The 13,967-nt window shown below is 41.1% G+C and overlaps 1 protein-coding gene across 3 annotated transcripts in view; it reads left to right on the top strand.

Moving 5' to 3' along the window:
* ltbp3 (latent transforming growth factor beta binding protein 3) overlaps positions 1 to 13,967 on the top strand; it is a 43,349-nt gene that overhangs the window by 27,624 nt on the left and 1,758 nt on the right. For 2 of the 3 annotated variants that reach the window (XM_086308512.1, XM_086308510.1), the window contains 14 exons: positions 1,029 to 1,160; positions 1,242 to 1,370; positions 1,534 to 1,653; positions 2,964 to 3,086; positions 3,232 to 3,354; positions 3,538 to 3,657; positions 3,884 to 4,012; positions 4,247 to 4,417; positions 4,533 to 4,613; positions 4,864 to 4,992; positions 5,107 to 5,244; positions 5,333 to 5,473; positions 10,215 to 10,343; positions 13,773 to 13,931. In XM_086308512.1, the coding sequence (XP_086164638.1) occupies positions 1,029 to 1,160; positions 1,242 to 1,370; positions 1,534 to 1,653; positions 2,964 to 3,086; positions 3,232 to 3,354; positions 3,538 to 3,657; positions 3,884 to 4,012; positions 4,247 to 4,417; positions 4,533 to 4,613; positions 4,864 to 4,992; positions 5,107 to 5,244; positions 5,333 to 5,473; positions 10,215 to 10,343; positions 13,773 to 13,931 (1,824 nt within the window). The remainder of the gene's footprint in view (positions 1 to 1,028; positions 1,161 to 1,241; positions 1,371 to 1,533; positions 1,654 to 2,963; positions 3,087 to 3,231; positions 3,355 to 3,537; positions 3,658 to 3,883; positions 4,013 to 4,246; positions 4,418 to 4,532; positions 4,614 to 4,863; positions 4,993 to 5,106; positions 5,245 to 5,332; positions 5,474 to 10,214; positions 10,344 to 13,772; positions 13,932 to 13,967) is intronic. The other variant, XM_086308511.1, reaches the window with a different exon arrangement.

Raw genomic sequence — 13,967 nt, 5'->3', positions numbered from 1 at the left:
TAGCAAATCTCTAGATTTGATCCTCCAGATTTGATGGTCTCCTTTAGTTCACCCCACAGATTCTCAATGGGATTCAAGTCAGGGCTAACAGCCTGGGGTCACATATGTTGTTGTTTTGTTGGACCACCAAAGCGAAGACACAGCTCGAGGTTTCTTATTTCGTGATTCTTTCCACCTCAACAAGATTCCCAGTTCCAGACACACTAAAGCATCCCCACATCATAATACTCCCACCACTATGTTACACTGTACGGACGGTGCTTCCAGTATGGATAATCTTTCTCCAGGTTGTCCTTAGCATACTGTCTGGCTTGAAGGTGTCTCTTCTGCAGAAGTGGAGTTTTTCTTGCTCTGATGCCTCATAGTCCGTTCCTCCCCACAGTTCTGGTTTCTGATTTGGCTGAGTCACTCACGTGTCTTTGAAGTTGGGTCTTTGAAACTCTCATTAGTTTTCTTTAGAGGCTTTGAAATCTTTCACTTCCTACCTCTGTCACGCTTGTTCGGTACTGTGTGTCTCTCTTTGAATTTACAGATGATGCTTCTCAACCCAGTTCTTGACATTTGATAACTTTACATATACATCTCCTGCTTTGTGAGCATCAACAATTCTTTTTCTTTCAGTCTGATTTCTTTGGTTTTTGGCACAACGTTTTCTCCAGTTAACATCAATTTTAAACTTTCTTTATTAAAAAGATAAAGCTTATCATTGCAATAAAAGGTTTAGCTATATTATTCACCTTGGTAATTTATATTTTCTGAAATAATTCTATTATTGTGTGCAAATAGAAATAATTTATGCTTTCTTAAGGAAACGGGTATGTTTATAATTTCTATGATGAAAAACTCATATTTTTAGCCACTATGCTTTTAATTTCCTGAGTAAAAGCCACTTGATCTCGCCAAACGACTGACATTCATTCGTGGTGAAAAACTCCAGCCATCTGTCCCTTAAGCTTTATGAGCCTTTGCTGTCTGTCTGTATTAAATACTGCTTTCACTTGACTCATTCTCTCACTCCTGTTGTCTAGATGATAACGAATGTGAGTCAGAGCCGTGCGGCCATGGCAGAGGCTATTGTGTCAACACAGAGGGAGCATACAAATGCATCTGTCGCCCAGGCTACAAACACATGGTGCAGCATGGTAGACTTAAGTGTGTAGGTAAGTTAAGCTGAGCCTTTCCAATATTAAAATGATTTTTTTCTATATCCCTGCACTGACTCTGACCTCTCTGTGTTGCAGATGTGGATGAGTGCTTTAACCAGGACATCTGTGGTATCGGGGGTCGTTGTGTGAACCTACCAGGCTCTTATAAATGTGAATGTCACAGCGGTTTTAGGAGCAAGTCACACCGTAGTCCAGCCTGTGAAGGTAAAAAAACACAGGTCATTGTGACACTGTGCATACTAGAGCACAGGCCTCCCACTGACACAGCACCTACTATGTGTGTTGCTACAATATGCATGCGTCCGTGCTCTACTTGTTAATATGTGCACAGCTAGACGGTGTGTAAGCTTCTCCACATCTTTTTCAGACATAAATGAGTGTTTGAATCCCGACACTTGCCCCAATGAGCAATGTGAGAACACGCCAGGCTCCTACGAGTGTGTCCCCTGCTTGCCTGGTCATGAAGCCCGTGCTGGCATCTGCTATGGTAAGTGCAGCTCTGCCATACAGCAAAACTGATCACTAGTGGCCTTTTATCATTACACTAAAACTTTAAGAAAACCAAAACCTGCTGAGATTGAGACACAAAAAAAAGCGTGACATTCATTTGCCGCCTTGTAATTTATGGAATAAATCAAGGTTAAGGTTTGGAGTGTGCACACTAAGGACCTAAATGCAGGATGCAAGAGAAGAGTTTAAAAACAAAAAGCAAGACATTTATTTGGCTTTATTTTCCTCCCTGTGTCTGCGTCGGTGCTCCTACAGTCCAAGCACATGCACTTAGATTAAATGATAAATCGAAATTGGCTGTAACTGTGAATTTAAGCATGAATGTCTCTCTCTCTGGTGACCTGTCTTATGACAGCTGAGTTATGCTCAAGAACAAAATAATTGGATCGAAACAGTATGACATGACTGGGAGCAAAAGTGGACTGAGGCAGTAAATACACAACACACAGAAGGCAATTAGGGGAAGTGACAGCACCTGGGAAACTAATCAAAGACACAGGAAGTAGAACTAAGAACAAGGCACAAGAGACTCACAAAATAAGACAAGAAGTCATACAACAGGATTCGGCAGTGAGGCAGACAGGATTAGGACCCAAATGCAGGGCTCTGGAAACCAGGAATGAACTCAAAAGCACAGCTTTACTGCTGGAAGTCCACAGGAAAACAAATCCAAAAACAGCTACTGGGCAGGAACTTGATTCTTAAAGTAAAACACAGGAGATACAGGGCAAAGGAACACACTACCACGAGGGAATACAAAACAAAGAATAAATACACACGAGATAATGAGGGGTGAGGGCCGAGGACGAGCTGAGGGAAGTAGAACTAAACACAAAACACAGGAGACAAGAGATTGTCAAAATAAAACAGGAAATAAATAACACCGAGACACAGACTCAAACATCCAAACTTGACATGGAAACAGGGCTGACTTCCCAAAGGAGAGCTAAAAGCCAAAACACAGAGATGAGGCTAGGAGAGAATGGACAGGAAAGGTAACTAGCAGCGTAGGAAACAAAGCTCTGAAGCACTAGGAAATGATATCATAGTCAAAGGACTAAATATAGAACTTGAACATAAATCACATGTCAAATCCCCCAAAATAAGTGGCAAATACTTCCAGTAGCAGGAATTTGTAGTAGAGTGACAGGAACGGTTATCAAGTCTTGTCAAACCCAAACATCAAGATAATACGCAGGTAAACTCAGCAAGAATCCAAAGAAGCAGCAGCGATCTGTGGCTACTGCATCACACTAAGTTGTTTGGATCTCTCCCACGTTTCACCAGATATTAATGAGTGTCAGAAGCCTGGCATCTGCCCTAACGGTCACTGTGAGAACCTGGCTGGTACCTACCGCTGCCTGTGCAACGAGGGCTTCCTCCCATCTGTAGACAGCAAAGCTTGCACTGGTAAGTAATGCTTTTGTCACCTGGAGCAAGCCTGTCTTAAAACTGAGCAACCTCATCCCCACAAGCGCATTTTAATGAGGAGTTGTCAATAAAAGAAGGTGTGTTTGCACCAGCTGGGTTCACTGAAATGATTTCTCCCACGCAGACATCGATGAGTGTGCGGACATTCGGCTGTGCGCTAACGGCCACTGCATCAATACTGACGGCTCCTTCAAATGCCAATGCTACCCAGGATACCAGCGCACACAAGAGGGCAGCCACTGTGAAGGCATGAAACCATACACTCAGATAGCGCTGACAGTGAAATGCAATCTTTTAACCACCTGCTTTTATTAAGAGCACATAAAAAAAAAGTTCAGTGAAGCCTTGACCAGTTCGAGGAAAGAACAGAGCTCCAGCTTCCCATCACATGCTTCACATTCTGGCGCTGTTTTTGTTTCCTTCCCGTCAGATATCAACGAGTGTAAAAATCCATCAAGCTGTCATGGGGGCCGCTGTATCAACAAGATGGGTACATACCACTGCGAGTGCCAGCAGGGGTACAAACTGGTCGGAGGCAGGGAATGCCAAGGTCAGTCGGTCACGTCATGTTTTAACCAGAAAACAGGATTGTGTGTAATAAATGATAATGTTGTGAATTGGATTGAACACCACGTTTGGCCTTTTATTTAAAATTTTGAAAGGTCATCATTTTTGTGAATCATTTAATGCACAAACAGCACACTTTTTCCTTACTCACAACTCAGGTGTTGTATGAATTCCCATATTTAGAGCAGCCCGTCTGATTTCTCTTTCAGACATTGATGAATGTGCCTTGGACAGAAGTCTCTGCCAGCCCCACGGCTTTTGTGGGAACAAACCGGGCTCGTACGAGTGTGTCTGCAATCACGGTTACATCCTCTCAGAGGATAGACACTACTGTGAGCGTAAGTCTGCTCTGATTTCCTCAGAAGACATAAATCATCATATTCTGTATATGTATGAGCTGTTAAGGTCAAAAAGAAAGGGCATCTGGGCTTTGCATTATAGTAGGGTCTAACTTGAGGTGATTTGTGGTGATTCGGTGCTTTATAAATAAAATTGAACCGAGTTAAACCCAAGGCCGTTTGTAGCCCAGTGAAGTCGCTGGAAATCCACACTAAACCCTCCTCATGCTGCAGCTGTTCGAGTGGTGATGGATGAGAAGAAAGAGTGCTACCTGAACCTTGATGACACCGTTTTCTGCGATAGCGTCCTGGCCACCAATGTCACCAAGCAGGAGTGCTGCTGCTCCATCGGAGTGGGATGGGGAGATCACTGTGAGATCTATCCCTGTCCTGTCTCCCATTCAGGTAAATGTGAACCTTACCATGTACACAAAAAGCAAGTCAACTTATATTTGTGTTCAGTAAACACGTGGAAATTACATCATGTACTGTGAATTCAACTTTTACTTCTCCAACCCAGCCGAGTTCCACGACCTTTGTCCAAATGGGCAGGGTCTCTACTATGAAGAGAGTCTCCAGTACAACCTCCCGGCCTACCAGGGTAGGTATTGTGTAAAGTCAGAGCCAAGATCACATACTGCACACCAGAATTACACAGTGCTTAATCCATTCTGTGATGTTAAAACAATCTGAGCTCCACTTTAATCAGCTGCAGAGCCTTTGTTTCATCCATGTCCAAAGAAGCTGACAGTTTCTAATGTTTGCTGTTAGTCACAGTTGTCAGTTAATCCCTCTGAGAATCAGCTGTGAATCTGCCGCTCAGGAAGCAATCTTTCTCTCCTTGTCCACAGATATTGACGAGTGTTCCTTGTTTGCTGAAGAAATCTGTAAGAAGGGTCGCTGTGAGAACACGCTTCCAGGCTACGAGTGCTACTGTCAACAGGGCTTCTACTACGATAGCAACCTCCTTGAGTGCATTGGTAAATCCCTCCCATAAAAATATGTATTAAAGGTTCATTTTGAAAAATCAAAACAGAGATTTTTAGGTTCTTTCTAAAAGATGTTTGATGGATTCTTTTCTTGTTCTTCCCCAGATGTGAACGAATGTCACGATGAGTCTATGTGTACTAATGGCCGGTGCATCAACACTGAAGGGTCCTTCTACTGCAACTGCAATCAACCCTGGGTCCCAGACTCCAACAGGAAAAAGTGCGTAATGGTAACAGTAGCAGGTTAGTATCTTCGCCCAGCTTAAACTGCATTTATCAGGATACTATAGGAATAATCCTGAACACTGTTTGTTTTGGGTTTTTTGCGCAGATGTGAATGAGTGTGAGAACCCAGAAAACTGTAAAAACGGCCGCTGCGTGGACACCCCGGGCTCCTATTACTGCATCTGCTCTCCACCCTGGACCCTGGCCACTGACCGCAACAGCTGTGTGACTCCTGAGGAGCAGGCTGGTGAGTGCAGACTCCCTGCAGTGGGAGAGACCAGTGATCAGTGTTATATGTTACGTAAGTGTTTTATGTAAGACAAAATATTTCTGTGCCTGGTTAAAATGAATAACGTCTGTGAGCCATTTTAAGCTGGTTACTGCAGCTGCACTGCATCATGCACATATCAAACCCCACTCTCTCCTCACATCATATATCAATAATACACTTTGAAAGCCTTTGGGGGGGTTATATTTACGCTTCACTCCCCAAGTTTTGTATATTATATTTGTAGGGAGTGATGGTCTTGGAGCCTAGGTGCAAAACGAATATATTCTGCTGCTGTAATAAATGTGTCATTTCAAACACACAATACTGTGCAAAAGTCTTGACTCACCCCTCCTTTCTTTATGCTTTGTTTGCAAGGAGTCAGACCTTTCTCGTAGTGACCTTTTAGGAGGTCTTTCAAAGTTTTTCTTGGCTAATCAGCTGCTTTTTCACTTATTTTCAATCCAGTCCTTGCACCTGTCCATTTTCAGAGAAGTGTTTCTTTTATTTGTTAAGCCATTTAACACTGATCAAGCATAAAAAGGCACCCAACTCAAGGGATCTACCACTGTTGTGTTTACAGAACCAATTTTAAATTGGTTTAAATATTTATTTTTGCACCAGCCAGATGATCCTTAAAGAGCTATTGGCCAAAGATTTGATGTATTTTGGCATGGTGTGCACTGTGTCCTTAAAATATTTGAAGAAACTTGACAAGTTTTTCTGTCTCGTCTATAGCAGATGAACGTTATCTGAACCTCACGGCCTTAATAAATATGGGGGGAAAAATCCAGCAAAGACTTGGCACAGTGATGCATATGGCTCATCTGAGTGAAGCCTCATCAGAATCAGTCTCAGTTCTATCAAGAAGCCAGACTGATTGAATAATAAATCCAAATTTAAAATTTATGATTCAAATCATCATCACTGTGTTCGCTGGAGGTAAGGAGAAGAAATTACAAGAAAGCTCTTCTAAGAGGGTTCAGGCTATGCTGAAGAATAAAGGTGGCCAACTCTACAGTTATGTTAACACACGCTTCAATAATTAGCTACAACCATTTCCCATTTTTCTAGAAAAATATATAATGTTATGAGACTCAAGACTTTTGCACAATACTGTAAGTTGTCTGACTGTGTTTTGTTTTTTTACATGTAGCAATGGTGATATAATGAGAGCGATGTTTTATCAAGTCAACAGAGCTAAAGCATATAAAGATTGAAACCTTGTGCTTGTGCTGTCCACGTAAATCAGTTGTGAATTTCACAACAACCTGTGAAGTTGTGCTTGTGATGGAAAAATGTTATATTTAGACTGTAGACTCAGTCTCAGTCCAGTGCTGTAACAGACAGAGTTGTTAAAAATAGCCTCCTTTTCCTCTACAAGTATTAGGTTTGGCTTTAATAATGCTTACATGTTCTCTAATCTAGATAACTCCAGTCAGCGGTTGTCTTTGTGATGTCCAGTGTGATTGCTGCTTGGATCTGTGGCTCATCAGTGTCAAACATTGAACAAATATTACATTTGTTAAGGAGAAATCTGCATGTTGATGAGATTTTTGAAGTAGTCGCTTTGTTTTCTATACTGGAAAAAAGAAGGTTTTGAGTTCCTGGTGTTACACAACGCTGGAAAAGAATGACTTATCATGTAGCTGTTTCATAAATCTTGAAGTTAATGTTGTGGATGGAAAAAATAACTGGGCTTTCATCTGGTCATCACTCAGTGCTGAGCTGCATCAGCTACCAGATAGGCCTAACTGTCCCATGGAGTGTAATTTTGCTAATATCATGGTGGAAAAATCTGTGTTATACAGGAAAATTGCTTTTTTTCCCATTATGACCAAAGGCTGAGGACTTGCAGTTAGAATTACAATTGCAAAGCAAATGAAGTAAAAAAGTCGTATTGAAATTCAGCAGTGAAGAATGACTTTAGGGGGGCAGTACGATGAACATACTGCCAGAATTCCTGTGTAAATGTGGTCAGTCTTTTAAAGTGGGCTCTCAACACCATGTGTATCCTTGTTTTATCTGTTATACTATATTTATGCACACAACCAAACTGTGGGTTTGGAGTGTGTCTCATGTTGCAGCAATGACGCACCATTGCAGATGTACAGATGAAGTTCACAGAGGCACTTTGCTGCTGAATAAGGTACAGTTGGGACATAGATGGTTGCCTCAAATTTCAGATCGGTTCTGTCCCACAGAATGGAGGATTACACCTTACAGGTGACATGGGAAGCAATAGCTCATAGTGGAGGAGTTCAGGTAACACAGGATCATATTAAGAATCTTGGCACTGACCTGTGGTTCGGGACATCGGCTCCTATAAAGCTGACCAGCTCTCATGTTAGCAACAAAACTAAAATGCTACATGCACATGAATTGTCAATTTAAGTCCCACCAGTGGTCATAAACCTCAAGCAGGATACAAGCAGTCAAAATCCCTAAAATTAAAAGAACTCTACCAAGACCAATCCATTGCATCATGTCATCAAAACAAGGCTCTAGCAGCTCCTGGAAAGTCCACCTCAGTTTTTTGTGGCTGACATGCTAGAGTTGCAAAAATAGAGAAAGCTTCTTAGATAACAGGACCCGGACTCATGAGAGTACGAAGTATAAATGGTTTGGGTCTGCCTGTTACCACTACAACCACGACATAAATAAATTACTCAGGAACAGGTGGATGGATACTGATGAGTCTAAAATAAACTTACTTCTACATATGCTCTTGTCATAAAATGTTAATTTTGGAAAGCATAAGGCCTGTGTAAAATAGTTTGTAACTGTATGCTTTTCACAAAATCCTTGGTACTTCTGTACTGAAAATAGAAATCAAGCGTATGAAACTGAAAACTGTGAAAATCCACTGTGATTAGGTCTCTATTTTAAGAATGACATCTAAGTATTTGGTAAAACCCTATTATGTAGGTTCTAGTCTACAGTAGTCCCACCATATTTTGTTAAATTCAAGCTTCAAGGAAAAGAACAGAGATTTAAAGTAATAATAAGCAGAACTCCAATCCAGGTAAATGGCCTACAGTGGGGAAAATAATTATTATAAGTTTCCTTACTTAGAAAGAAATGAACAGTCTCTAATTTTTATGGTACACACAGATTGCAATCAGTCAATCAATTACAGATACTCCTGATCTCAACTCGTTATGTGTATAAAACACACGTGTCCACAAAATCAGTTTCTTCCAATCAAACCTCTCCACTACCATCGGTAAGACAAAAGAGCTGTCAAAGGACATCAGGGATGGAACGGACGACAAGACCATCAGTAAGAAGCTTGGTGTGAAGCTGCCAGCTCTTAGTGTTATTATTCATTATTCAAATGGAAGAAATCTAAAATGACCATCAGTCAGCCTCGGTCTGGAGCTCCGTAAAAGATCTTGCTTCATACGGTGAGGATGATGAGGAGAAAGGTGGTGAATCAGCCCAAAACTACACGGGAGGAGCTGGTTCTTTATCGGAAGGCAGTTGGGAACACAGTTACCAAAAACACCACCAGTGTGCTTTAATGGACTGAAATCTAGCAGCGCCCAAAAGGTCCCTCTGCTCAAGAAGCCACATAAACAAGCTGTTTGCCAGTGAACAGCTTAAATGATTCAGAGAAGCCTTGGGAGATGCATTCCCACACTCAAGCAAGGAGTTGGAAACATTATGCCTTGGGCTGTTTTTCTGTTAAGGATCCAGGACGATTTTACTACGTTGAGAGGCCGTATAAATTAAAATCTTGGACAAGAACCTCCTTCACTCAGCCAGAAGACTGAAGATGGGTCACGGATGGGTCTTCCAGCACAACAGCGACCCAAAGCATACCACCAAAACAGCAAAGGATTGGCTAAAGAAGAAGCATATGGAGTGGCCTAGCTAGTCTCCAGATGTCAATCTTATAGAAACTCATTGCTGGGAGTTGAAGCTTTGAAGTTAAGTGAAAGCCAAGAAACCTGAAGGATTCAGAAAGTTTCTGTAAAGTGAAGCAGGCCAAAATCCCTCCTGAGATGCGTGCAGACCTGGTGACCAACTACAAGAAACTTGACAACAGTGCTACTCCTTCAAGAACTAAGTCATGTTTTGCTTGAGGAACAAATACCTATTTCACTCAATGATCCGTTTTTAACTTTTATGTAATGTGTTTTTTCTGGCTTTTTGGTTGATATTCCTTCTCTCTCTATTGAAATTAAACTACCATCAAAATTAGACACTGTTCATTTATTAAGTGAGCAAACTTACAAATACAGCAGGTGATCAAAGAACTAGTTCAGCCACTGTGCATAACAGTACATTCTTACTTTTAAAGTGTCTTTAAATTTATTGGCAGACTGAAATGTAGCTGGAACCGAGCCTCCTATTTTAAACTTTCTGATACATCAGAGGAGTTCTAGGTGTTGTACTGTGCATGGCTAAATTTTATCACAAAAAAACTCATGTTTAGTATTTATGATAAAAATGTAAACAGGTAGCAAATATGACATACAGGGTAACTAAGACATAAACCTTACCCTTACAAAAAGAGCTCACATCAGCCTTAACAAAAAGCAACATCTGCAGGAAATGTATTTTTCACATCTTCTAGGAAATAAGTGGAAAAAATACTAGTTGCCAGACTGAATTATTCTGAATATCGTAATGTGTTTTTTTTTTCTTTTGGAATTAATAGCCGGCCCCAAGCAGATGTTCCTACTGTAACCAGTGTCTGTGGTGCCCTTTGCAGATGTGAATGAGTGCCAGGACCCCTCGTACTGTAAGAACGGGAGGTGTGAGAACACGCCCGGCTCCTTTCACTGCTTTTGTGACCCTCCCCTCACCTTCAGTGCAGCGCTGAAACAGTGCGTCTATGACGGTGGGTACAAAGCAGCGTCAGCTCACCTGAACCTGACCACTCAAAATGAGCTTTGGCTTACCTCGTCATCTGCCGCTTATGTAATTCCCGACTGTAATTCCTCCAATTTGTGTCCCATCTGGCCTTTACTGGCTCTATCTGGCATTTTACCCAATTTATAGAGAAAAAGTTTCCTGTTCTTTGTGTAGTTATGAAAAATATGGTGAATATACTTATTTAGGCACACAAACAATGCCAGAGTGTGTGACAGTAACCATATAATTTGCGCAACTCCGTCTGCATTTTTAAATAAAAAAAAAAAACAACAACAAAGAAACATGTGCATCCTTTTTGTTTTGGGTTTTTTAAATTGTGGATGAAAATTGCATTTATTAGGTTACAGAATTAGTCAGCATCTGAAAGCTTCTCATTTGCTGGAGAAAGGCCTGCACGATACACGATTCACAGCATTAGTTTTCAATGCCAATGGAGTCATTTAATATTTGCAATTAACACCGCTGCACTTTTTAAGTGTGACAAACATTAAAAGTAAACATTATAATACTTTATTTCCAAGAATGTAGAGGCTGAGAACAAACAGATCCAAAAGCAAACGATCTGTAACTATTCGGTTTTTGCCTAATGAAGCTAAACTTCAGCCGTTTGTCTTTTTTGTCTGGCAAACAACAAGAGTGTTGTTTCCTATTAAACACAGTGCATGAAAGGCTGACAACCCACTCTCAATAATTCTGCAGAACTATAATATATTTTAGCCTTCTCATCTCATCGTATTAGCGTCTTACACTTGTACATCCATCATTTGTCACTACAAACAGAGACACTGCAGGAATTGTTATTTGTCAGCCTGTCAGTATCCTGCACATATGAATAACTTAGTAAAAGCAACAATTGTTGGTGTTTTTATGGTTTTGGTAACTCAATGCTTATCACGTATCCCTAGATACAAGACGTTATGAATAATTGAACAGAATAACTGAATCTGTTTGAAGTATATAGCGTGATCAGGTCTCCATCCTCCAAATGTAGTTTGAGACGTACACTACAGTCATACAAAAAGACTCTTTGCAGTCCAATGAAAAACTAAGTACACCCTTCCACATGTATTAAGAGGGTAAGTAGCAGCCAGGTGCTTCTAAATAAATCCACTTGATTAACTGATCATCAGCAAATGTGAGCACCTCTATTAAAGCAGAGGTTTTGGATGTTTGCTGGCCAGAAGGATTCAGGTCTTTGTTAACATAATGCCACAATCTTCCCAGGAGTGGACATCTTAGCAAATTCATCACAATGTCAGACAGCCCAGAGAAAATACAAGAAGTCAAGAGCCTCAACTCAGACAACATGCTCAGTTACCATGGTAATGTTAAAGTCAATGACAAGCACAATCAGAGAAAGAATAAACAAGCATTTCTTGTTCTCTTTAAAAAGATTTAGATTTAGTTTAGATTTGCAAACTTGCATTTTAACAAACCACAAGACGACAGGAACTGTGACCAGAATGCACAGCACCACGTTTGATTAAAATGAAACACAGCATATGCACAAACACTTCAAATCAAGCATCAAGCAAGGTGGTGGATGGGGTGATGATTTGGGCTTGTTTTGCGGACACAGGGCCTGCACCTTCACTCATTGAGTTGGCCGTGAAATCATTGCAGAGTATTTTAGAGTCAAATGTGAGGCAATCTCTAAATCTTGGCTGAATCTGGGTCATGTAGGGGAAAATGATAAAAACTACACAAGCAATTTTTTTTTATAAAGAGAAAAGAAATAAGGAGTTGCAGTGGCCCAGTCCAGACCTCAACCTGATTTAAATGCTGTAGCGGTACGTTAAGAGAGTTGTGCATAAACAAATGCTTACACATTTCAGTTAATTAAAGCAATGTCATAAAGAAGAGTGGGCCGAAAGTTGTTTTACAAGTTTGAATCATGGGGTGTATTTAGTTTTTCACAGGACTCCATGCAGTCTTATTTTCATTTGACTGTGTATGGGCAATTGTATTTGGCCACACCTCTTACTTCTCTTAAGAGAGAAGCAGTCTGCCTTTACAAACAAAACAATGGGTTTCCCTAAATATCGCCCTGAATTTAAGCATTGTACTACAAGGATGCCACTGTGATGACACAAAAAGTCCCTTTTACATGATCCCATGATCAACAGTAGCGGTATTATTATGAAGTGAAAGAGTTTAGGAACCAAAAGCAACTCAGCCACAAAGTGGCAGACCATGTAAAGTCAAAGCGGTGTGGCCGAGTGCTGAGGCACATTGTGTGTAAATGTCACCAACACCCTGCTGACTGAATAACTGCAGAGTTCCTAACTTCCTCCGCCTTAACAACAGCACAAAAACTGTGTGCTGGGAGCTTCATGGCCCGGGTTTTCATGGCTGAGCAGCTCCTGTAGGTTTAGGCTACGTTCACACTGCAGGCGAAAGCGCATCAAATCCGACTTTTTTGACCCTATGCGACCCATATCCGATCATGGTATGACAGTGTGAACGGCACAAATCCGATATTTTCAAATCCGATCTGGGTCACTTTCGTATGTGGTACTGAATCCGATACATATCTGATGTTTTAGAAAGCGACTGCTGTTTGAACGGTCATGTTGCATTAAATCCGTCAGATGCCAATTATCAGCGCCGGAGAAGCGCCCGATAAGACATCGCGAACGCTTCCTGGCCATCCCATGTAGATGTCAGTGAAACTGTTGGGAAGACAACGTTGGAGAAACATGAACATTTCATTTGTACTATATAATCTGCAGATTCTGACAGAAATCTGCAACTATCCTTTGAAGCACCGCTCCTCTCTAAAACAGCAATAAGGATAATTATTAGGCCATATGTAAATAACAAAATAACTTTATAACTTAAAGCAAAATTGGGAAACGTAAAGTCCGAAACAAGTCTTTATATTAAGGGCCGTCAGTCAAACAATACTGTTTGGTTCGAGTCTAAACAGAGCGCGTTGTGTGTGACGTCTTCTTTTGCGCATGTGGCCGCTTTGAGGGTTCACACTAGAGCGCGTTTGCTGTCACATTTTATTTGTAGTGTGAACAAGCAGACATAAAAATCGGAATCGAGCATTAAGACCTGCAGTGTGAACGTAGCCTAAGTGTGTGGGTGGCCCGATACTTTTGTCCATATGGTGTAGATGGATATACATGTCTGAATGGGCGCCTGATGCTTGTTACTCCCAGATATTACAAGCTTGTAAAAAAATAGTATTTGTGTGCTTACTTTGTAGTACAAATAAAAATGTACATTTACTGTTTTTAGGTGTAATTTGCAATGTGAACCAATCTGACTTTTTTCAAATATTATATATTAAGATTAGTATTCTTTACCTTCTCTTATTAAATACACTTGAACACTGAGATCAGTTAAAATTTCATGACTTGTTTTTTATCCTTTTTTCCATCTCTAGATCGGACTGCAGCTCACAAGGATGTGTGCTTCACGCGAATTGAGGAGGGCTGGATCTGCAGCGAGCCCCAGAACCGGGTGGTGACGTATTCAGAGTGCTGCTGTCACTTCGGTCGTGGCTGGGGGCCCGAGTGTAACAGCTGCCCTCCCAGAAACTCAGGTGAGCTACTGAAAATTTACCAGACCTCTTTAGGAC

The sequence above is a fragment of the Aulonocara sp. 'chitande type north' Nkhata Bay genome, linkage group LG10 (genome assembly GCF_057382095.1).
Source record: "Aulonocara sp. 'chitande type north' Nkhata Bay isolate Kocher_YH1m ecotype deep benthic linkage group LG10, A_spYH_male_GT1.1, whole genome shotgun sequence".
In the NCBI taxonomy this organism is placed as follows: Eukaryota; Metazoa; Chordata; class Actinopteri; order Cichliformes; family Cichlidae; genus Aulonocara; species Aulonocara sp. 'chitande type north' Nkhata Bay.
The sequence above is the reverse complement of the archived record's forward strand: the minus strand, read 5'-3'. Positions and strand labels throughout refer to the sequence as shown.